This window comes from Choloepus didactylus, chromosome 9 (assembly GCF_015220235.1).
Source record: "Choloepus didactylus isolate mChoDid1 chromosome 9, mChoDid1.pri, whole genome shotgun sequence".
Lineage (NCBI taxonomy): Eukaryota > Metazoa > Chordata > Mammalia > Pilosa > Megalonychidae > Choloepus > Choloepus didactylus.
The window spans coordinates 98,860,274-98,881,523 of record NC_051315.1 but is presented as its reverse complement, the minus strand read 5'-3'; the positions used below and the strand labels follow the sequence as shown (position 1 = coordinate 98,881,523).

General features: G+C 42.8%; 1 protein-coding gene across 3 annotated transcripts in view; it reads left to right on the top strand.

The window, feature by feature from the left end:
* NDUFS1 (NADH:ubiquinone oxidoreductase core subunit S1) overlaps positions 1–21,250 on the top strand; it is a 43,047-nt gene that overhangs the window by 9,624 nt on the left and 12,173 nt on the right. For all 3 annotated transcript variants that reach the window (XM_037850072.1, XM_037850074.1, XM_037850071.1), the window contains 5 exons: positions 19–204; positions 12,926–13,060; positions 13,726–13,840; positions 14,577–14,722; positions 20,614–20,742. In XM_037850072.1, coding sequence (XP_037706000.1) covers positions 19–204; positions 12,926–13,060; positions 13,726–13,840; positions 14,577–14,722; positions 20,614–20,742 — 711 coding nt within the window. The remainder of the gene's footprint in view (positions 1–18; positions 205–12,925; positions 13,061–13,725; positions 13,841–14,576; positions 14,723–20,613; positions 20,743–21,250) is intronic.

Here is a 21,250-nt window from a genome sequence, read left to right as displayed (position 1 = left end):
AACATTTTTATCTTCCAGGTTTGCTAGTGAGATTGCAGGAGTAGATGATTTGGGAACAACAGGCAGAGGAAATGATATGCAAGTTGGCACATATATTGAAAAGATGTTCATGTCTGAGCTATCTGGGAATATCATTGATATCTGCCCTGTAGGTGCCCTGACTTCTAAACCCTATGCCTTTACTGCCCGACCTTGGGAAACAAGGTATTTATCTTTGTATTTTTTGACCATTTGTTTTTTTGCCCTTAATTCCTTACTGTTCAAAAATTTTAAGGATCATTTTCTTCCCAAGTTCTAATTGTTTTGGTCTGCCAAATTTTTATTTGTTTGCTTTAAGTAAAATCCTTTTAATAGAATGTGAGTAGTTAGATTAAAAGGATAGGATTAAGCTGTGCAAATTGATTGTGCTTTTCTTGGAAAGTAATTCCAGAGTACTTAACCACAAAAATATTATATTCACTTGTTTTTCCAAGGAGTAAAATAGTCCTGAATTTTTAATTTATAGTTTCCTCTCTTATTGTGTATTAAGTTTTCAAGCATGTGGATATATCATACTTTAACCAATTCTCTATATTAGACATTTAATTTATTTCTATTTTTTATAATTACAAATAATGTGATAAACATTGGTATTCATAAATTTTTGTGAGTAACTTGGATTCTTCCTTGATTAAACTCATAAATGTAATAGATATGAATGATTTTAAGATTCTTGAAATAGCATAAAACAGCACTCCAAAAAAAAATTGCACTCCAATTTTCAGCTTCTCCCAATGTATATGCAAGTATCTTAAAACTCCAGGTTTTAAACCATGTATTTATGTATGCAAAAGAATTTAAAGGGTGGGAAGAGAGGAGGCAGGGGTGGGAGTGGAAGAGAGGGAACATTCCAGTCTAGAGGTTTTTTTTTTTTTTTTCCATTTAACAGTCATGACATTTTATAATTAAAAAAAAAACAACCCCTATTCTCCAAAAAGCTGACAGCTCCAAAATAACTATAATATCTTAATAACTTTAAGATTAATAGGGGTTGGCCATGCTTTTCTACCTTGTCTTCACTTTCAAACTATGAAAACAAAATAGAACCATCAAATCTAAATTTAGCTTTTAAAAAAAGGAAAACCATAACTTAAAAAAAACAGTTTAATGTTTTCTCTTTTACTGGAGAAACAAATAGGATACCCAGCAGGTACCTGCAAATGTATATAGAGAGGCTTTTCTATTAACACATCTTTACCTTTTCCAGTGCTTTACATTTCTTTCCATGGATTTGAGTTACTGCCTTATGTCATTTCCTTTCAGCCTGAAAGACTTCCTTTAGTATTTCTTTTAAGGCAGGTCTGCTAGGAACAAATTCTCTTTGTTTTTATTAATATGGGACTATATTTCACCTTCGTTTTTGTAGAGTAATTTTGCTGGATGTAGAAAACTTGGCTGACATTTTTTTCTTTCAACACTTAGAATATGTCATCCCACTGCTTTCTGGCCTTTATTGTTTCTGATGAGAAACAAACCATTAATCTTATGGATAATCCCCTGTATGTAATAAGTTTAGATCTTGCTGCTTTAAAAACTTTTTGCTTGTCTTCAGCTTTCAGCATTTGACTGTGATGTATCTAGGTGTGACTCTCTTTGTATTTATACTACGTGGAGTTCACAGAGCTTGAATGTGTAGATGAATAGTATTTCATCAAATTTGGGACATTTAAGGTCATTAATTTTTCTCCATATTTTCTTCTGCCCATTTCTCTCCTCTGCTTTTAAGATTCCTCACAACACACATGTTGGTATGCTTGTGGTACCAATAGGGCTCTAAGAAAATTAATTTCTCTTTAATCCTTTTTCTCTGTGCTCTTCAGATTGGATAATTTCTATTTCTCTGTCTTCAAATTCACTGATTCCTGTCTTTTGCCATCTCAGATCTGCTATTGAACCCCTATAGTGAATTTATTATTTCAGTCATTACACGTTGCAATTCCAGAATTTCCTTTTTATGTTATATAAATTCTATATGCTTATTGAAAATCTCTATTGGTTGATTCCTGTTAACCTACTTGGTTTTCTTTAGTTTTTAACATATTTTAATATTCTGGTTTTTATACTTTATTTGTTTATATATATATTTTTTTTATTAGGTAACTTGTAGGTATACAGAAAAATCATGCAGAAAATACAGAATTCCTTCTTAACTATAGTCCATAGTTTACCTTAAGGTTCACTCATTGGTTTGTACAGTCCTGTGTTTTTTTTTTGTTTTTTTTTTTACCTGTTACTCTAGTAACATATACACCATAAAATTTCCCTTTTTAACCATATTCAAATATACAATTCAGGGGTGTTAATTACATTCATAATATTGTCCTACCATCACCACCATCCATTGGCAAAATGTTTCCATCACCACAGACAGACAGCTATACCAATTAAGCATTAACTCTCTATTCTGTACCCCCATGCCAGCCTTTGGTAACCTCTATTCTAGATTCTGATTCTGAGTTTGCTTATTCTAATTACTTCAAATCAGTGAGAACATACAATATTTGTCCTTTTTTCTCTGCTTATTTCACTTAATAGTATGTCTTCAGGGAATATCCATGTTGTTGCATGTATCAGGACTTCATTTCTTGTTATGACTGAATTATACTGCATTCTGTTTATCCAGTTCATCTGTTGATGAATGGTACCCATCTTTTGGCAGTTGTGAATAATGCTGCTGTGAACATCAGTGTGCAAATAGCTCTTCGAGTCACTGCTATCAATTTTGGGGGTATATACTTAGAAGTGGGATTGCCAAGTCATACGGTAATTCTATACCTAACTTTCTGAGAACTGCCAATTGTTTTCCACAGAAGTTGCACCCATTTTACATCCCCACCTTCTTTCTTTTGCATTATGAATATCCGTTTACCCTGCACCATTTGTTGAAGAGTCTGTTCTTTCTCCATTGAGTAGACATGGCACCTTTGTCAAAATCAGTTAGCCACTAAGTTCCCCTGAGGAACTGGGGAAAAATGCAGAAATGTTGGACTTCCCCACCTGTGTTATTACCAATATTCTCACAAACATTGAGGACTACCAATTTAGTAGGCCAAGGCCTCAATCTTGGGGCTTGCCCTTATGAAGCTTGTTGCTGCAAAGGAGAGGCTAAGCCTACTTACAATTGTGCCTAAGAGTCATCCCCAGAGAACCTTTTTCTTGCTCAGATGTGGCCTCTCTCTGTCTAAGCCCACTTCGCAGGTGAATTCACTGCCCTTGCCCCTGCATGGGTCATTACTCCCAGGGGTGTAAATATCCCTGGCAGCATGGGACATGACTCTCAGGGATGAGCCTGGACCTGGCATCATGGGACTGAGAAAGTCTTGACCAAAAGGGGGAAGCAAAATGAAACAAAATAAAGTTTCAGTGGCTGAGAGATTTCTAATGAAGTCGAGAGGTCACTCTGGAGGGCATTCTTATGTGCAATATAGATATCCCTTTTTAGTCTTTTGTGTATTGGAATAGCTAGAAAAGGAAATACCTGAAACTGTCGATCTGCAACCCAGTAGTCTTGATTCTTGAAGACAGTTGTATAATTATGAAGCTTACATGGTATGACTGTGATTGTGAAACCTTGTACCTCACACTCCCTTTATCCAGTGTCTAGACAGATGAGAAGAAAAATGGGGACAGAAATTAAGTGAAAAATATGGTGAAATGGGGAGTGGAATGCTTTGGGTGTTCTTTACTTTTATTTTTATTCTTTTTTTTTTGGGGGGGAGTAAGGAAAATGTACAAAAATTGATTGTAGTGATGAATGCACAACTATATGATGGTACTATGAACAGTTGATTGTACACTGTGGATGATTGTGTGGTATGTGAATATATCTCAATAAAACTGAAGTTTTAAAATATCCATTGGCCATAGACGTGAGCGTTTATTTCTGAACTCTTAGTTCCATTCCACTGGTCTGTATGTCTGTCCTTGTGCTAGTACTATGCTGTTTTGATTAGTGCAGCTTTGTAGTAAGTTTTAAAATTGGGACTGCGAATCTTCCAGCTTCTGCTTTTTCAAGATAGTTTCAGCTTTTCGGGGCCCCTTACTCTTTCTTATAAATTTGATAATTGGCTTCTGCAAAGAAGGCTGTTGGAATTTTTATTGGGATTGTGTTGACTCTGTAAATCACTTTGGTTAGAATTGACATCTTAACAATTAGTTTTCCATTCCATGAACATGTACTGTCCTTCCATATATTTAGTTCCTTTTTATTTCTTTCAGCAATGTTTTATAGTTTTCTGTTTATAAGTACTTTACATCCTAGGTTAAATTTATTACTAGGTATTTGATTCTTTTAGTTGCTGTTGTAAATGGAATTTTTATTTTATTATCTCTTCATATTGTCCATCACTAGTGTATAGAAACACTAGAGATTTGTTCATGTTGATCTTGCACCCTGCCACTTTACTAAATTTGATTATTAGTTCTTGCGGTCGCAGTTGAATCGTCTGTGGGGATGGCGGCCGGTTGCTGAACCCTCAGCTCTCGGTGCTGCTCTGAGGGTACTGGCGGCGGCGGCTCTTTCCCGGAGGCGAGGGCGAGGCGGGGGACTTGGCCAGGTCCCCGGCGGTGGCGTGCAAGGTGTGGAGGGCGGCGAGAAGGGAAAGACAAGACACTCTTCCTCCAGTGGGAGTAGAACAAAAGGAACTTTATTCAGGGGTGAGCACAGGTTATATAGGCTGGCAAGAAGGGCGGGGTTGGAGTAGGGGTGTAAGGGCCTTAAATGGTAATGCTGAGGGGAAAAAGGCTAGGATTGGTTCTGAGAGAACGCGGAAGCTGTTGCAGCGGGCGGGAGTTGCTCTGGCAACGGTGCATGCGCACTGGCGGTGGTGGGAGTTGCACTGGCAACGGGGAGTGTACGGGCAAGATAAGGGGGTGGGGAAAAGGCGGTTCCCTCCGGCAAGCCTCCCCTAACGGTTGTATTTTGGGTGAGGAAATGGGGCCTGCCTCCGGCCTCACTTTCCCAGGCCTGGGGGGCTGTGGAGGGCGCTGTCGCCCGTGCCCACCACCCTCCCCAGGGGCTGATCAGGTCCCCCAGCCCAGGCCCGCCAAGTCAAAGCACGTAATCAGTATCCCGCATTTCCCCCTTCTGTTCTAATTAAAGGAAGAAGCTTACCGGAGAGATCCGCTAAGGGATGAGGGAAGGGGGAGGCCGGGGAGGGGAAAAGGGGTAGACGGTGGCTCAGCGAGGCTGGAGCTTGACATTGGTGTGGCGCCCGGGCGCTCGAGAGGGGCCTCGCTGCTTGCGGGATGGACGAGGGTGGCGATGCTGCGGAGGGTTAGCTTCTTCAGTGGAGGCAAGTTGTTGATACTGGACTTGCACAAATGATGAGAGGACAGCATTGGTATTGGCCTGGCTTTTAGCAAGTTGGCGAAGTCTGCGGATAACCCAGGGTCCTAGGGTGAGAGCTAGAATAATTATTAGTAGGGGGCCTATGAGGGGGAGGAGGTAAGGGAGGAGGGAGGTAAAGATGTGGGACCAATAGTTGGCAGCTTCACGGTCCCTTTTGCGCTGTTCTAGTCCCTCTCGGACTTTCTTTAGGCTGTCTTCGGCGAGACCTGTGGAATTGGCATAAACACAGCACTCTTCTCCTAGGGCGGCGCAAAGGCCTCCTTCTTTGAGGAGAAGAAGGTCGAGACCTCGGCGGTTTTGGAGCACGACCTCAGAGAGGGAGTTAACAGAGTTTTTAAGATGGGAAATAGCGTTTTGTAGGTGACGAATGTCCTCGTCAACGGCCGCCCGGAGGTGAGTTAGGGCGGAACCTTGACTGGCTAATGCAGCGATTCCGGTGCCAGCGCCTGCAAGACCTAGGAGGGAGGCAATCGTGAGGGCGGTGATGGGCTCTCGCTTTTGCAGAGGGGCAGGAGCTGCAGTTCTTTCCAGGCGGAGGAAGAAGTCTTCCTCGCTGTGGTATAGGACCCTAGGGATAAGGACAATTAGGAGGTAAGTTTCATTAGTTGTATTGAGGGTTTGCACATTAAGGCAGGGGGTAAGTCCTGTAGAGGAGCAGAGCCATTGGGAGGAGTTGTGGGGAATAAGAAACTTGGCAGAGCTGCTGGGAGATGAGTAGTTGGCACAAGCTGTGAGGTTGGGAGAGTTACTTGAGCGAGGGCGGATGCACTTTCCTATAAAGGAGACCGAATGAAAGGTTAGGGGGACGGCAGAGGTATTCCAATTGCATTCCAAGGGGCTATTTTCTGTATTTTCTGAAAAGGAAAGGTTGGAGGCGATGGGCTCATACAGGGAGGAGGAGGTGGAGAGGCAAAGCCAGCAGGAGGAGGTAAGATTGGGGTTGGAGAAATTCACCGAGGTGAAGGCTGCTTGGATAAGGCCGAGGAGGGGAGAGGAGTAATGAGAGGGGGGTAGGAAAGGTTGGGGTGATGGGGTTGGCGATGTGTTGTTTGCAGCTGAGGTGCGGCTGGTTGGAGCTGAGGTGCGGCTGGAGGGCTGTGGAAAAAGGGGGTTAATGACTTTATTGGGACCAATGGCAGAGGGGTTTTTTAGTACAGCCTCCTTTTTTATCAAAATAAGGGAACCTGGGTCGACTCCTTCCAAATAGATTCTGAAGCCCCAGGTTTGACCGAATAGCCAAGAGGGATCAGTAGGGAGCTGTACGGTGAGATTTAGTTTTTGACAATTATATTTATCGTAATAAGGATTGGTGGAATGGTCACGGGGCTTGCAACCAAAAGGGGCCCAATTTAACGTTAGGTAATGATCAGGGGCGTAAGGCTTCCAAGTAGTGGCTAAAGTTTCACACCCCCAGTATGCACAGTAGTATTGGTTGGGAGCATTACAGTACTGTTTCCCGGGGTTTGAGGATGGGCACATGTAATATTGGGCTTGGTTAAGGCAAGGTGTGCCCTCCGGGAACAGGATTAGGTCGCAGGGGTAAATGACGAAGGAAGGGCGTCCTGCGGTAACGTGGGTTTGCACAATCTTGGAATCTTCCCATCGTGCCAAGGTCCATTTCCAAGGCTGGTGGGGGTTGGCCTGGGTAGAAGAGGCGAGGGCTAACATGACCATTAGAAGGGAAGCTATGCTTGGGTGAGGGTTGTGGAGGTGTAGGGGGCTGGCTTTTGCCTGTCTATAGAGGCGTATGATTTCTCTGATTTCTTGTTTCTCCGGGGTTTCACTCGGACTGGGGTCCAGGCCCAGGTGTACTGTTGTCATCTGGTGCACCAGGTTGCGGAGACGACGGCGTTCTCGTCTCGTTAGACGCGTGGTTGCTGGTGGCGGGCCGGATTGCCCTTCCTGGGATCCAGATTGGTTGTGCTGCATCATCTGGGAAAACACAAGCAAACCCGCGCCCCTGGGCGAGGAGTGGGGAGGGACCCTTCCAGGCATTATTCTCTGGGTCCTTCCAGTAGACCATCGGGGCCTGGGTGGGCCTATACGAGGGCCCCCAATGTTTATGTAGGGGCGAAAGCCCTTCCTTATTGAATGTGAGTAGATTAAGGTGAATAAGGGCTGCTATGATAAGGTCCCCTGGAGTTGCCTGGGGGAGCATTGCCCTTTCTTTTTCAATTTGTGTTTTTAAGCGGCGATGGACTGCTTCCACAATGGCTTGCCCCTGAGGATTATAGGGGATGCCGAAATGATGGGTGATGTTATATAACTGAAGAAAGGCCGCAAAGGAGGCACTGCGATAGGCAGGCCCATTGTCCGTTTTTAGGTCCCAGGGGACTCCCATGAAGAGAATTCCTTGTCTCAGGGCCTTGATACAGTGTTTGGCCGTTTCCCCGGCAAGGGGGACTGCATAACACATGGCTGAGAAGGTGTCAATTATTACATGCACATATTTGAGGCGTCCAAAGGACGGAACGTGAGTTACATCCATTTGCCATCTAGAATTGGGTTTTAGGCCTCGTGGGTTGACTCCCTGAGGTTGCAGGGGGCCAAGCGGCGCAAAGGGCGCACAAGTTGCGCAATTGCGGACAAGATGTTTACAGGTATCTAGGGGGAGGCCACATAAATGATGCAACGACGTAGCCGAAAAGTGAAATCTAGAATGCAATAACTTGGCCTGGTTAACAGCATCCCCCGGAGGGGCTGCCGTGTGGGTTAGCATAGCTTGGGTATTCTGAGCTGAGACCGCTTGGTCTACTATACTATTGCCATTAGCCAAGGGCCGCGGAAGGCCTGAGTGACTACGAATGTGGCTAATGAACCAAGGATCCTGTCGATGCTCCAGGATGCTCCTGAGGTCAGAAAGTGCTTTATCAATGGCCGAGTCTCCCGGGAAAAAGGTGGAAAACGCGAGGACTCGGCAGACCTGATAAGTGTAGAGACTGTCAGTGAAAATGTTTACTGGGTGGTTGCAGTGGGCGTTCAGCGCGTATGACACCGCCAGAATTTCCCCCACTTGGACTGAATGAAGGTTGACATAGCTGAATAGGCGGGGTTTTGGGTGGTTCGGGGGATAAGAGAGGAAGGCGAAACGGGTTTTGGAGGCGTCAGTAAAGACGGTAGTGGCACCCGGGATGGGTGCAGAGGAGGGGAAAGGATGGAAGGGGCTGCGGAAGGGAAGCTTGGCGAGTCCCTGTAATAGCCGATGGCTAGGATAGTGGCAGCTGAATTCCCCATGAAATCCTTCTAAGAGGATTTGCATGTCCGGGTTATCACGTATAAGCAGGCGAGTTTGGCCTGCGTCCAGGGGCCAAACAATTTTTTCCGGCGGCTCTCCAAATACATGAACAGCCAGGGTGACTAGATCTGAAGCTAGGCTGATCCAGAGCCGCACTGCGGGGCAAATTTTCCTAAGCCGGCTTTTAGCAGGGTGCACCCAAAGTAGAGGGCCTTTCTGCCACAGGCAGCCCATGGGTGTGCCGGGCGTAGGAAGGATGAGTGCTATAAGATTGCCCTCTCTAGTGCTGAACCTGTTGAGACAGCAGGCGGCGAGTGCCTTGTTAATGGCGGCAATGGCTTCCTTTGCCTCCTGGGTGAGCTTAATGCGCCGGGAGATTGCTAGCGGCGGGGCTTCAGGGACACTCAGCAGCATAAAGAGTGGTTGGAGCTGCGCGGTGTTGACTGGCAACGCAGAGCGGAGCCAATTGATCTGGCCACAGAGCTGTTGGAGCTCAGTGATAGTGACCCGATCCGGTATGTCCATCTGGGGAGCGGACGGGGCAATGGTTTTATCAATACTAAACCCTAAGAAGGCCAGTGGCGGCACAATCTGAACCTTTTCGGGCTGAACCGTAAGGCCGAGGTCAGCTAAATTAGTGGTGAGGTCTTTAAGGATTAGAGGAAGCGCCTCGGCGTCCTCAGAGGCCACCAAGATGTCATCCATGTAATGGATGAGCATGGCCCGCTTTCGCAGGGGGGCCACTGCGTGATTAACATACATTTGGCAGATGGCCGGACTGTTATGCATCCCTTGAGGGAGGACTTTCCATTGGTACCTGCTAGCCGCACCCGCGTGATTGGGGACGGGAACTGTAAAAGCAAAGCGAGGGCGGTCTCGCTCATGTAGCGGGATGGAAAAGAAACAGTCTTTGATGTCAATGGTGGCTACGTGATAGTGGGCCGGGATGGCCACCGGATGAGGGAGGCCAGGCTGCGGGGAACCCATGGGAAGAATATGCTTATTGATCTCCCGCAGATCATGGAGGAGTCTAAATTTCCCTGTGGCCTTTTTATGAATAACAAACACTGGCGAATTATAGGGACTAGTAGAAGGTTCTATGTGGCTTGCGTCCAATTGTTCTTGGACAAGGGCTTGGAGTGCCACTAATTTGTGCGTGGGAAGGGGCCACTGCTCCACCCATATAGGTTCCTCAGTATCCCACTGCAGAGGAACGGGCGCTGGAGGTGTTAAACGAGCAGTGGCGCACATTATTGGGGGGGCTGCGTGGTAAGCACTGCCCCAGAGGCGGCGAGGATATCACGGCCCCATAAAATTTGGTCTATGGTGTGTAGGAACAACGGGCGGAAGGTGCCTGAGTGGCCTTCTTCATCCTCCCACTTAATGGGCCCTATGGCCTGAAGAGAAGTGGAGGTACCAGTGGCTCCCATTACCGAGGGACCATCAAGAACCATGCACATGGTGGCATACTGAGCGGGCATGCAAGAGACTTCTGCCCCTGAATCGAGCGTGCCTGTGTACCATTGCCCCCCTATTCTTAATTTACGAGTAGGCTTTTCCGGAGTGATAGGGACTGTCCAGAGAAGCGTTTTATTGCCGGTGAGGTGATGGGTTTTAGTAGAACCGGCCGGCACACTGCCTCTTAGGGGCGGGGCTGAGGCTTGCCCCGCTTGGAGTTTAAAGCTTGCTCAGCGCCTTGGCGCTGATTAAGACCGGGGCAGCGGCAGAGGTTTTTGGGGTTATTTTTGCAATCGCGCGCCCAGTGATAGCCACGCTGACAGCGTGGGCAAGGAGTGGAAGGGGGGCGCCCATTGCGCGGCATGAAAGGCGGGTGGTTGACCTCCGCATTGGGGCACTCCCGGGCAAAATGGCCGTTTTGTCCTCACTTAAAGCAACCGGCGGTGGCGGCTAAGGCGGCAGTGACAGCACCAGAGACAGCCTGGGCTAGGGACGCGGCAGCTGGGTCAAAGGCGCTGCAGGCAAGTACCCAATCGTGCAGGCTCTTCTCCCGTAAGGGAAGAATAGCCTGCTTGCAAGGGGGATTGGCTCCCTTGAGAATGAGTTCTCGAGCGAGAGCCAGTTGGGCCTGGGGATCACTAACCTTCCGAGCGCAGGTTTCTTCAACCCTGGAGACAAAGGTGGCAAAAGGCTCATTTGGCTCCTGGAGGAGCTTGGTGAATTTGGTAGGCCGACAGGTGGAACAATTGGCAAACGCTCGCAAGGCGATTCCCCGAAGGATAGGCCAAAAGGTGGCAGGTGCATTAATATAGGCGGATGCATTTATAAACGCTCCCGTGCCCAAGTAAGCTTCGGGGTGATGATAGACTCCAGTGGCTGCGTCTTGCTCGCTTTGCCTAGCTGCTTCCGCCTGGAAGTGGGCACGCCAATCAACGAACTGGCCGGGGTTAAGGATGGTACGGGTAAGCGAGGCCCAGTCTTGGGGGAGGCAAAAGTCCATGGCGAGATCCTGCAGTATTTGGGAAGTGTATGGGCTACCTAACCCGTCTTCCTTGACGGCCCTGCGAAGCTGCTTGATAGTATCTGAGTCAATGGGATACCAGTCGTACGGTTTCTGTGGTGTGGGGGTAAGGTTAAGGGGAAAGCAGCGAAAAGCACGAGAGAAAGGAGGACGCGCTTGCAGAGGGCCTGGCACGGGAGTGGGGGTAGGGGCAGCGTTGTCCCAAGGGTTGCCTTGAGGTGTAGAAGGCAGCCAGGGGTTGTTAGTCAGCAGGGTGGGAGGAGCGGCGGCAGCTGCCGGTAGCGGCTCCGAGGGGGAGCTCGCCGAAGGGGGAGGCGGAAGCGGGAGGCCCCAAGCGTCGCAAGACGGCGGCGCGGTGGGAGTGGCTATGGCATAAGATGGCGGACTAGCTCCGCCCTGTGGAAGGGCGGGGTAAAGCACATGCGGTTTCCGGCCTAGCTTAGGGCTGACGTCATCGCGGGAGCACTTCCTCCCCTCGATGGAAGAAGAAGGAGGAAGTTCGCCATTTTGGTGAGACTCGGTATAGTTTCGTTTTTGGGGGGTGACTTCGAGCGCATTGTTAATTTGCTCGACTAAGGACTCTGTGTCCGAATCGTGGTCCGCATTGGTCTCACTGTCCGAATTTGCCGATTGAGTTGACAGGGCCTCCTTGGATTTAATGGGGCCTTGATCAGGGGGGAGGGAGCCTTGAAGGCAGGAGCGGACGGTTATTAAGGTGGGGAGCAAGCCAGGAGGGAAGCGCTTGCTCTCATGTTCCATGGCGTTGGTGACCCGATCAATAAGGCGATCATAAGTGACGGGGTCCCAAAGGTGGCATGTGGTGAGCCATGGATTAAAGGGCAGCAGGAGGTCCCAGTATACTTGCAGCTGCCGGACAGACACCAGTTTTCCAGTATTACAACAATAATGGGACACAAATTATGCTCAAACACCTTGAGCCAGTATGACTTCCATCCTCTGGCAGTGAATCTGTATTTGGTAGACAAGCACATTCAAAGTTCAGACTGTTTTAAAATCTCTCCAGCTTTTACTTTCTGCTAGGCCCTTTGAGTTTCAATGTTGTCCAAAAGTGATAGCTTTGCCCTGCTCTTGTCTCAGCTGCACATATGTATAGCCTCAGCTGGGGATGCCTACCCCTACTATGACTTCCATCTCAGGTTGTAAAGCCTTAGATCTCCTAAGCTCACCAACCACTGAGATACCACTTCCACAGATAACTTTTCCTGTTGTTCCTAATCAAGCCGGTCTTCTTCATCTGCAGCAGAGAAGCTCCCCATCTTCACAGGCAGAATCTGCAGCAGGGGGTTGCTGCAGAGAGATAGGAGTAGCTCCCAACCCAGAATAACAGGTTTTTTACCGTCCTTCTGGAAGTTCAGCAGTTTTTCATGCAAAAACATTTCTTAGGTTGTTGTATGCTTTTGGTGAATTTCCATAGTGCTGATTTTCTCTGTTTTGTCCAGCTTTGATTTTGCTTTTTGGGAGAAAGATTTGCTGAGGTCCTCAGCTGGCCATAGCCAGAAGTCCCACCCTTCTCAATATTTATTTTGATACTCAAATTGCCCTAGATTTGGCCAGTTGAAAACCCTTCAAACTGACTTCTTTTTCAGGTAGCAGTTTCCAGGGCTTCATTTCTGTTTTAGGAATTTATACAATGTCTTCAAATATATGGGAATACTTTTTATTGCTAATTCCCCTAACCTCTGTTATTTTTAGAAATTCAGAAAGGGAAGTGGTTCTAATTTTTTTCTATAAACCAAGTACCAGAAACTTTGTACTTAATCTCAAAATTAAGGTAATCATGTTTGTTTTTTCCTTTTCTCAGAAAGACAGAATCCATTGATGTAATGGATGCAGTTGGAAGTAATATTGTGGTAAGCACAAGAACTGGAGAGGTAATGAGGATTTTGCCAAGGATGCATGAGGACATCAATGAAGAGTGGATCTCTGATAAAACTAGGTATGTGTGTATTGTTTTTCCTTAACTTTTGCAATTGATTTAAAGGTATCTTTATTTTAATTTTAAAGAACTGTCTTTTAAATTTGCAAATTTAAATGAATATAGACTATTGAAATTTGGACTGCTTATATAAAGAATTGGACAAAACTAGCAGGTCAGTAGCCCTAGGTCTGTCACTGGCTTTAATATTAATTTTGAAAAAGGTCTTTTTCCTCCCAGTTGGAGAAACTGAAGTAGATTAAGATATTTCTGATACTATTTCAGTTTGTTCTTGGGAGAAAAAAGACAACCTATAAGTTAGAGTTTTCACTATGTGATTTTGGTAAAATATCTAGGGGTATTAATGTTTTATAAATAAAACAATGATTTTGAATTTTTGGCTATTAGATTTTTTTGTGTCATGATTTTAAGGTTGTTCAACTTTCTGAAAATGAATGAAAGGCAACAAGACATTTTTAGATGGTATTTTAGTTTCAGATGATGTTTATAAGAATCAGTTTATTAGTGTTACCTCCCAAAAAAGTGGATATATTATTTATATCTAGGTATTTACTATTTTATATGACACCTTAACCAATGCATAACATTTCTTGTGGCCTTTAACTTGAAAATTGTAGTTGCCTTTTTAGAGAGATTCCACAAATGGTCTAATTTCTGTTCTCTAGATTTGCCTACGATGGGCTGAAACGCCAAAGACTTACCGAACCTATGGTCAGAAATGAAAAAGGGCTTTTAACCTATACTTCTTGGGAGGATGCGCTCTCTCTTGTAGCTGGAATGGTAAAAAATTGAAGTATAGAATAAGTATATTCATGATTTTCAATGGTCTTCATGGCAGTGAAGAGGGGACGTGTGTCTCTTCTCTTCTTTCTTCTTACCAAGATTATGTTTACTCACCTTTTACTTAACAGACATTGATTGAGAGCCATATGCCAGATGTCCTGTGGTACACTGAGACTTGGTTCTGTCCACCCCTCAAAGATGCATAGTTATCATATGCTGCTGTAGGTAGTTGTGCAGGGAGTGGTATGAGACAGATCACATAAGAGGCATGCTTAACCAGGACTAGGGTATCAAGGATGTTTTCTTAGAGAAGGTGACTCCTTAAGCAAAGTGTAGTGACAAGTGCAAGCTTGCCAGAGCAAAAATCAGGGCGAAGGATATTCTGGTCAGAGAATACACTTAGAAGCAACATAGCAAAGGGCTAGAAGGAATGGCAAATAGTTCAGAGGAGGTTGCATTTAAGGGAACTGTTAACTTCATAGTCTTCATCCTCCGCACCTTGTTTTGGAGGCCCCTTTTTTCTTAAATATTGAACAAACAGCTTCCCTCCAAGGCAGTGTCATTAGCCTTAGCCCTACATATACCTCTGTTTCTCACTTTGTAGATTAATAATTTTAGTCAGAAGTATGTAATCTTTTTCAGATTTGAAAATGATTATTTTATTTTCTGAATAGCTCATTGTGCTTTTTTCTGAATGTTGGTTTCTCGGTGAATCATTTTCGTCCATTTCTAGTTGCAGAGTTTTCAAGGCAAGGATGTAGCAGCAATTGCAGGTGGCTTTGTGGATGCAGAAGCCCTAATAGCTCTCAAAGATTTGCTTAATAGAGTGGACTCTGACACCTTATGCACTGAAGAGGTCTTCCCCACCACAGGAGCTGGGTGAGAAATATGAAGCTATAAGCTAGGCTTTCTTTTTTCCTTTTGGTTACAAATTGTGTAAAAATTAACCATATATATGGCATCAATGACTAATGCGACAACTAGGATTCTCCAGCACATCCACCAATTATATTTGCATATAGATTAAAACCAAATCAGGCTTCTTTTAAAATGGCAAGGCAAGATGGCTGATTAGGGAGAGTCTGAGCTCACTTCTGTCCCAGAAAAACAACTAGGGAACAGGCAGAAACTGTCCGGAGCAAAAGTTATGGAGCTCTGGAGATTGGAGAGAGTACTGTGCAACACCCAGGAAAGTGCAGGATGAAGAGATGGAGAAATTGCAGTGAGAGATTGTGAGTAACCCCTCTCAATCCTGGCTCCTGGTGCCCATCCCCTACTCTTGGAGCAGAAAGCTTCGGTATCGTCAATCCCTGGCAGGTGGGCAGAGATAGACTAAAAGGGTAGTGGAGGTCCACTCTCCCAAAACAGGATGGGGCATGGTCTAGTGCTGTTCCAGCTTTTGGCCGGCAAATGTGGACTGCGGGAGCCAGCAGTTTCAACTCACCCCACCCAGTACGGCTATGCCATTTTCTGGAGCCAGCAGCTAAGAATGGCCTGCCTTCTGAGGGCTGTGGGGAATAGGTTGCCACAGAGTGCTATCTGTGGCAATAAAGGAAAGCACACCTCCAGGAAGACATCTAAAAGGCTTTTGAGTAAAGAGGGCCATATATCTAGTGGCTAGGAACGCACACCCTTAAGGAGCAGAATTGAAAACTGTTTGGGAGTCTTTACTTCACCCACTCCCTGGATCCCTGTAAAACTGGTGTATGCCCCCTTTGTGGGTCCCTCGCCTAGCCTTAATTGGGTAATACTGATGAACAAAGTATCAAAGAAAAGCATTAACAAACCCAACAACAATGAAAGCCTTGACGAGAGAGGATCTAACCTTCAGAGAAAACTCACCAAGATAATCTGATGCCCAGACATCAGCAAAAAATAACAAACCATGTCAGGAAACAGTAAGATATGTTCCAGTCAAAGGAGAAAATCAAAAAGTTGGAGGAGATACAGAATCTGGAACAACTAATCAAAGATGTTCAAACAAATCTCCTAAACCAATTCAAGGAGATAGCTAAAGAGATAAAGGGATATTAAGATGGTGAGCATAAAGAAGAATTCAAAAGCATTCAAAGAAAAGTAACATCTTATGGGAATGAATGGCATAATAGATGAAATTAAAAATAAACTAGAGGCACACAACAGCTGATTTGAAGAGGCAGAAGAATCAGCGAGCTAGAGGACAGCATCCAAATTTGAACAGACGAAAGACCAGATAGGGAAAAGAATAGGAAAAATTGGGAAGGATCTCAGGGAACTGATTGACAACACGAAATGCACAAACATTCACATCATGGGTGTCCCAGAAGGAGAAGGGAAAAAGGATAGAAGGAATATCTCATAAAAGAATGGTTGAGAACTTTCCAGCTCTCATAAGAGAAATAAATATGCATGTCCAAGAAGTGCTGTGTACTCCAAACAGTATAAATCTGAATAACCCACTCCAAGACACTTACTATTCAGGCTATCAACTGCCAAAGGTAAGAGAGAGAATTCTGAAAGCAGCAAGGGAAAATTCATTACATAGAAGGGATGCCTGATAAAACTAAATGTCACTTTCTCATCAGAAACCATGGAGGTGAAAAGGCAGTGGTCTATGCCAGCTAAGTCCCAAAACCCAGAGGCAGTAGCCTCTTCAAGAACATCAACCAGATGTGTCCCCTTTTCCCATAATGTCAGCACCCCTTTCAACATGGAAAGTGAGGGTGGTCACTGCCTAGACATCCCTGAATATCTGGAAAGTGATTAAACTAAGGGAAGGGGTAGCAGCAGACAAGATGGAATTTAACAAAGGATTGTGAATACTGATTCTCTATATAATTTTCTTCTCTTAGTTGCTAGGGTACTAGAATAGCTAGAAGGAAAGAATTGAAATGGTGAAACTGTAACCCATAGCATTCTTTGAAATTTGCTGTATAGCCACTTGTTAAATTGTAGTTTCAAAGTTATCACCTTTTTGTATATATATTATATTTCACAGTAAGGAAATAACTGAAACTGTGAAACTATAACTCAGCATTCTTTGAAATTTGCTCTCTAACTACTTGTTAAATTGCACTTGGAAAGTTATCACTTCTGTGTATATATGTTGTATTCCACAATAAAAATATGATTAAAAATTTTAAAAATAATTGCAGTGGTATGATCTGTTCAAGAAACTGAAAGAGAAAAACTACACAGCTGGGCAGTGCAGAGAGGGGAATTTATAGCCTTGTATGCCTACATTAAAAAGGAACAAAGAGCTAAAATCAAAGATCTAACTACACCCCTGAAAGAACTAGAAAAAGAACAGCTAACTTATCCCAAAGCAAGCAGAAAGAAAGAAATAGCAAAGATTAGAGCAGAAATAAATGAAATCAAGAACAAAAAAACAGTAAAGAGAGGCAACAAAATCAGAAGTTGGTTCTTTGAGAAGATCAATAAAATTGTCAAGCCCGTAGCTAGACTGACAAAGAAGATGCAAATAAAATCAGAAATGACAGTGGAGACATAACTACTGACCCCATAGAAATATGAAGATCCTATAAGGATACTATGAACAATGGTAGGTCAACAATTAGACCACTTAGATGAAATGAACAATTTTGAAGAACCACATAGATAACCTGCACTGACTCCAGAAGAAATAGAAGATCTCAACAAACCAATCAAAATAAAGATATTGGAACAGTTAACAGAAACCTCCCAACAAAGACAAGTTCAGGAACAGATAGCTTCACAGGTGAATTTTACGAAGCATTCCCAAAAGAATTAATACCAATTCTGCTAAATTCTTCCAGACAATTGAAGAGGAGTTAAACACTACATAACTCATTTTATGAAGTCACCATCAACCTAATACCAAAACCAGATAAAGATAACTAAAAGAAAGGAAAATTGCAGACTAGTCTCTCTAATATTGATACAAAAATGCTCAGCAAAAATACTTGCAAGTGAAATCCAACTGTGCATTAAAATAATTATGCACCTGATCAACTGGGATTTATCCCTGGTATGCAAGGGAAGTTCAACACAAGAATATCAATTAATGTAACACACCACATTAACAAATAGAAGGAAAAGAACCATATGATCATTTCTATTGACATAGAAAAGGCTCTTGACAAAATCCAGCATCCCTTCTTGATGAAAACACTTCAAAAGATAGGAATAGAAGGAAACTTTCTCAACATGGTAAAAGGCTTATATGAAATACCCACAGCTAACATTATAATCAAGGGTGAAAGACTGAAAGCTTTCCTGTTGATATCAGGAGCAAGACAGGGATGCCCACTGTCACCACTGTTAATGAGCACTGTGCTAGCAGTTCTAACTAGAGCAGTTAGTCAAGAAAAAGAAATACAAGGCATCCAAATTTGATAGGAAAAGGGAAAACTTTTGCTGTTTGCAGTTGATATGATTCTATACCTAGAAAGAACCAAAAAATCTACAGCAAAGCTACTAGAGTGAATAAATGAGTTCAGCAAAGTGGTGGGATATAAGATCAACATGTGAAAATCAGTGATGTTTCTGTACACTAGTAATGAGCAATCTGAGGAGGAAACCAGGAAAAAAATTCCATTTACAATAGCAACTAAAAGAATCAAATACCTAGGAATAAACTTAACTAGGGATGTAAAGGACCTGTATTCAGAAACCTACAAAATATTGCCAAAAGAAATCAAAGAAGACCTAAATAAATGGAAGGACATTCCGCGTTCATGGATTTGAAGACAATACTGTCAGGATGTCAATTCTGCTAAAATTGATTTATAGATTCCACAGAATCCCAATCAAAATCCAACCGCCAGAGTTTTCATTAAAATGTAAAAAAACAAAAACAAAATTCAACAGCCTACTCTGTAGAATTGGAAAACCAATTACCACATTTATTTGGAAGGGTACGGAACCCCAAATAGCCAAAAATGTCTTGAAAAAGTAAAATGAAGTTGGAGGTCTCTTACTTCCTGACTTTAAAGCATATTACAGATTTACAGTGTTCAAAAAAAGCATGGTATTGGCATAAAGATAAACATATTGAACAATGGAATTGAATTAAGAGTTCAGAAACAGACTTTCACATCTGTGGTCAATTGATTTTTGAGGAGGCTAACAAAATCCAACTAATGGGCAGAACAGTCACTTCAAAAAATGATGCCAGGAGAACTGGATAGCTGTTATCTAAAGGAATGAATGAGGACCCTCTGTCTCACACCCTAGCAAAAGTTAACTCAAAATGGGTCAAAGACCTAAATATAAAAGCCAGTACCATAAAACTCCTAGAAGAAAATGTAGGGTAGCAGCTTTAAGATCTTGTAAGAAGTGGTTTCTTAGATCTTATACCAAAAGCAGAAACAACTAAACTAATAATGTATCAATGGGACCACCTCAAAATTGAATACTTGCTTCAAAAAACTTTATCAAGAGAGTAAAAAGGCAGCCTCCTCAATGGGAGAAAATATTTGAAAACCACATATCTGATAAGGGTATAATATCCAGGATATATAAAGAGATCTTACAACTCAACAATTTAAAGATAAACAACCCAGTGAAAAAAGGGCAAAAGACATGTATAGACATTTTTCCAAAGAGGTATACAAATGGCTAAAAAGCACCTGAAAAGATGTTGAACATCACTATTAGGGAAATGCAAATCAAAACTACTGTGAATTATCATTTCACACCTACTTGAATAGCCACTTAAAAAAAAGCAGAAAACTGGAAGTGTTGAAGAGGATGTGGATAAATAGGGACACTTAATCAATGTTGGTGGGAATGTAGAATGGTATAGCCTCTGTGGAAGATGGTGGTTCTTTGGAAAGCGAAGTATAGACCTGCCATATGACCTGTCAATCCTTCTACTATTTATATCTACTCAGAAGAACAGAAAGCAGGGACACGTACAGACATTTGTATACCCATGTTCGTAGTGACATTATTCACAATTGCCAAAGAATGGAAGCAACCCAGGTGTCCATCAACCAATGAATGGATACACAAATTGTGGTATACACATATGATGGAATATTCTGCAGCCGTGAGAAGAAATTAATTTATGAAGCATGTGACTACATGGATGAACATTGAGGACACTAGGTTGAGTAAAATTAGTCAGACACAAAAGGGCAATATTGTATGACCTCACTAATAACTAGCTAAATATAACTAACAAACTCACAGTGTTAATATCTAGAACATAGGTTATCAGAAGATAGAATGAGGGCAGAGAATGGGGAGCTCATGCTTAATTTGTGGAGAATACTTAATAAAGTTGACTGTAAATGTTTGGAAATGGATAGATGTGATGGTAGCACCTTATATTGTGAATGTAATTAACAGCATTGGTTTGTGGGTGTGATTGTAGTTGAAAGGGAAAGTTTAGGGTTGTGTATGTTACTAGAAGGAAAGTCAGAAGATGAAACATGGGACTTTATAACATAGTGAGCCCTCTTGAAGATAAAAAGATTCTAGGATTGTTTGTGGTGATGAATGTACAACTCTATGAATTTATTAGAAGACTTTGTACACTTTAGATAGATTCTATGGTATATCAATTTATTTCAATAATTGTTTTAAAAAAAAAAACAAAAAAAACCCCACCAAACCAGGAGCTGTAGGAGGTAGGAGAATCCATTTATTAATAAGTTTCTGTGATTTGGGTGTAATTTTAAGAATATACATTAAAATTTTTTTTCCTGAGAGTGCCATGAGTTGGATGACATGAGACTATTCCACAGATTCTTGGTATTGATTGATTTTAATATAAACATCCATTTTATATATTGTATTTCTAGTACAGATTTACGTTCCAGTTATCTTCTAAATACTACAATTGCTGGTGTGGAAGAGGCAGACGTTGTCCTTCTGGTTGGTACAAACCCACGTTTTGAGGCACCACTATTTAATGCTAGAATTCGAAAGAGGTTAGTAATATTTTATCAGGGATTTAAACATATTTATATAATGTAATTTTTTCTGTTTTATATGATACATGACAGTTTAACTGATTTGTTATAATGTTAATGGGATCGAGACTGTAAAAGATAATTGGAGGGCAATTTCTATAAGCATCCACCCATTGATCTTTTATTTATGTTGTTAGCTTTTTATTTTGAAATAATTCAAAAATTACAAAACAGATGCTTGAAATGTTCTTTTTTTTACCTTTCACCCAAATTAATAAATTGTTAACTTTTTGCCACATTTGCATTGTTAATTCTCTCTCTGCATGTATATGTATGTGAATGTAATTTTATGAGTCATTTAAGAGTAAGTTGCAGGCATTATGCCCCTTTATCTCTCAGTGTAGATTTGCCAAGAACAAAGACATTCTCTTATATAATCAAGAAATTTAGTATTGAACAATACTATTATCCATTCCACAGTTGATATTCAAATTTCAATAATTTTCCCATAATTTCTTTTATAACA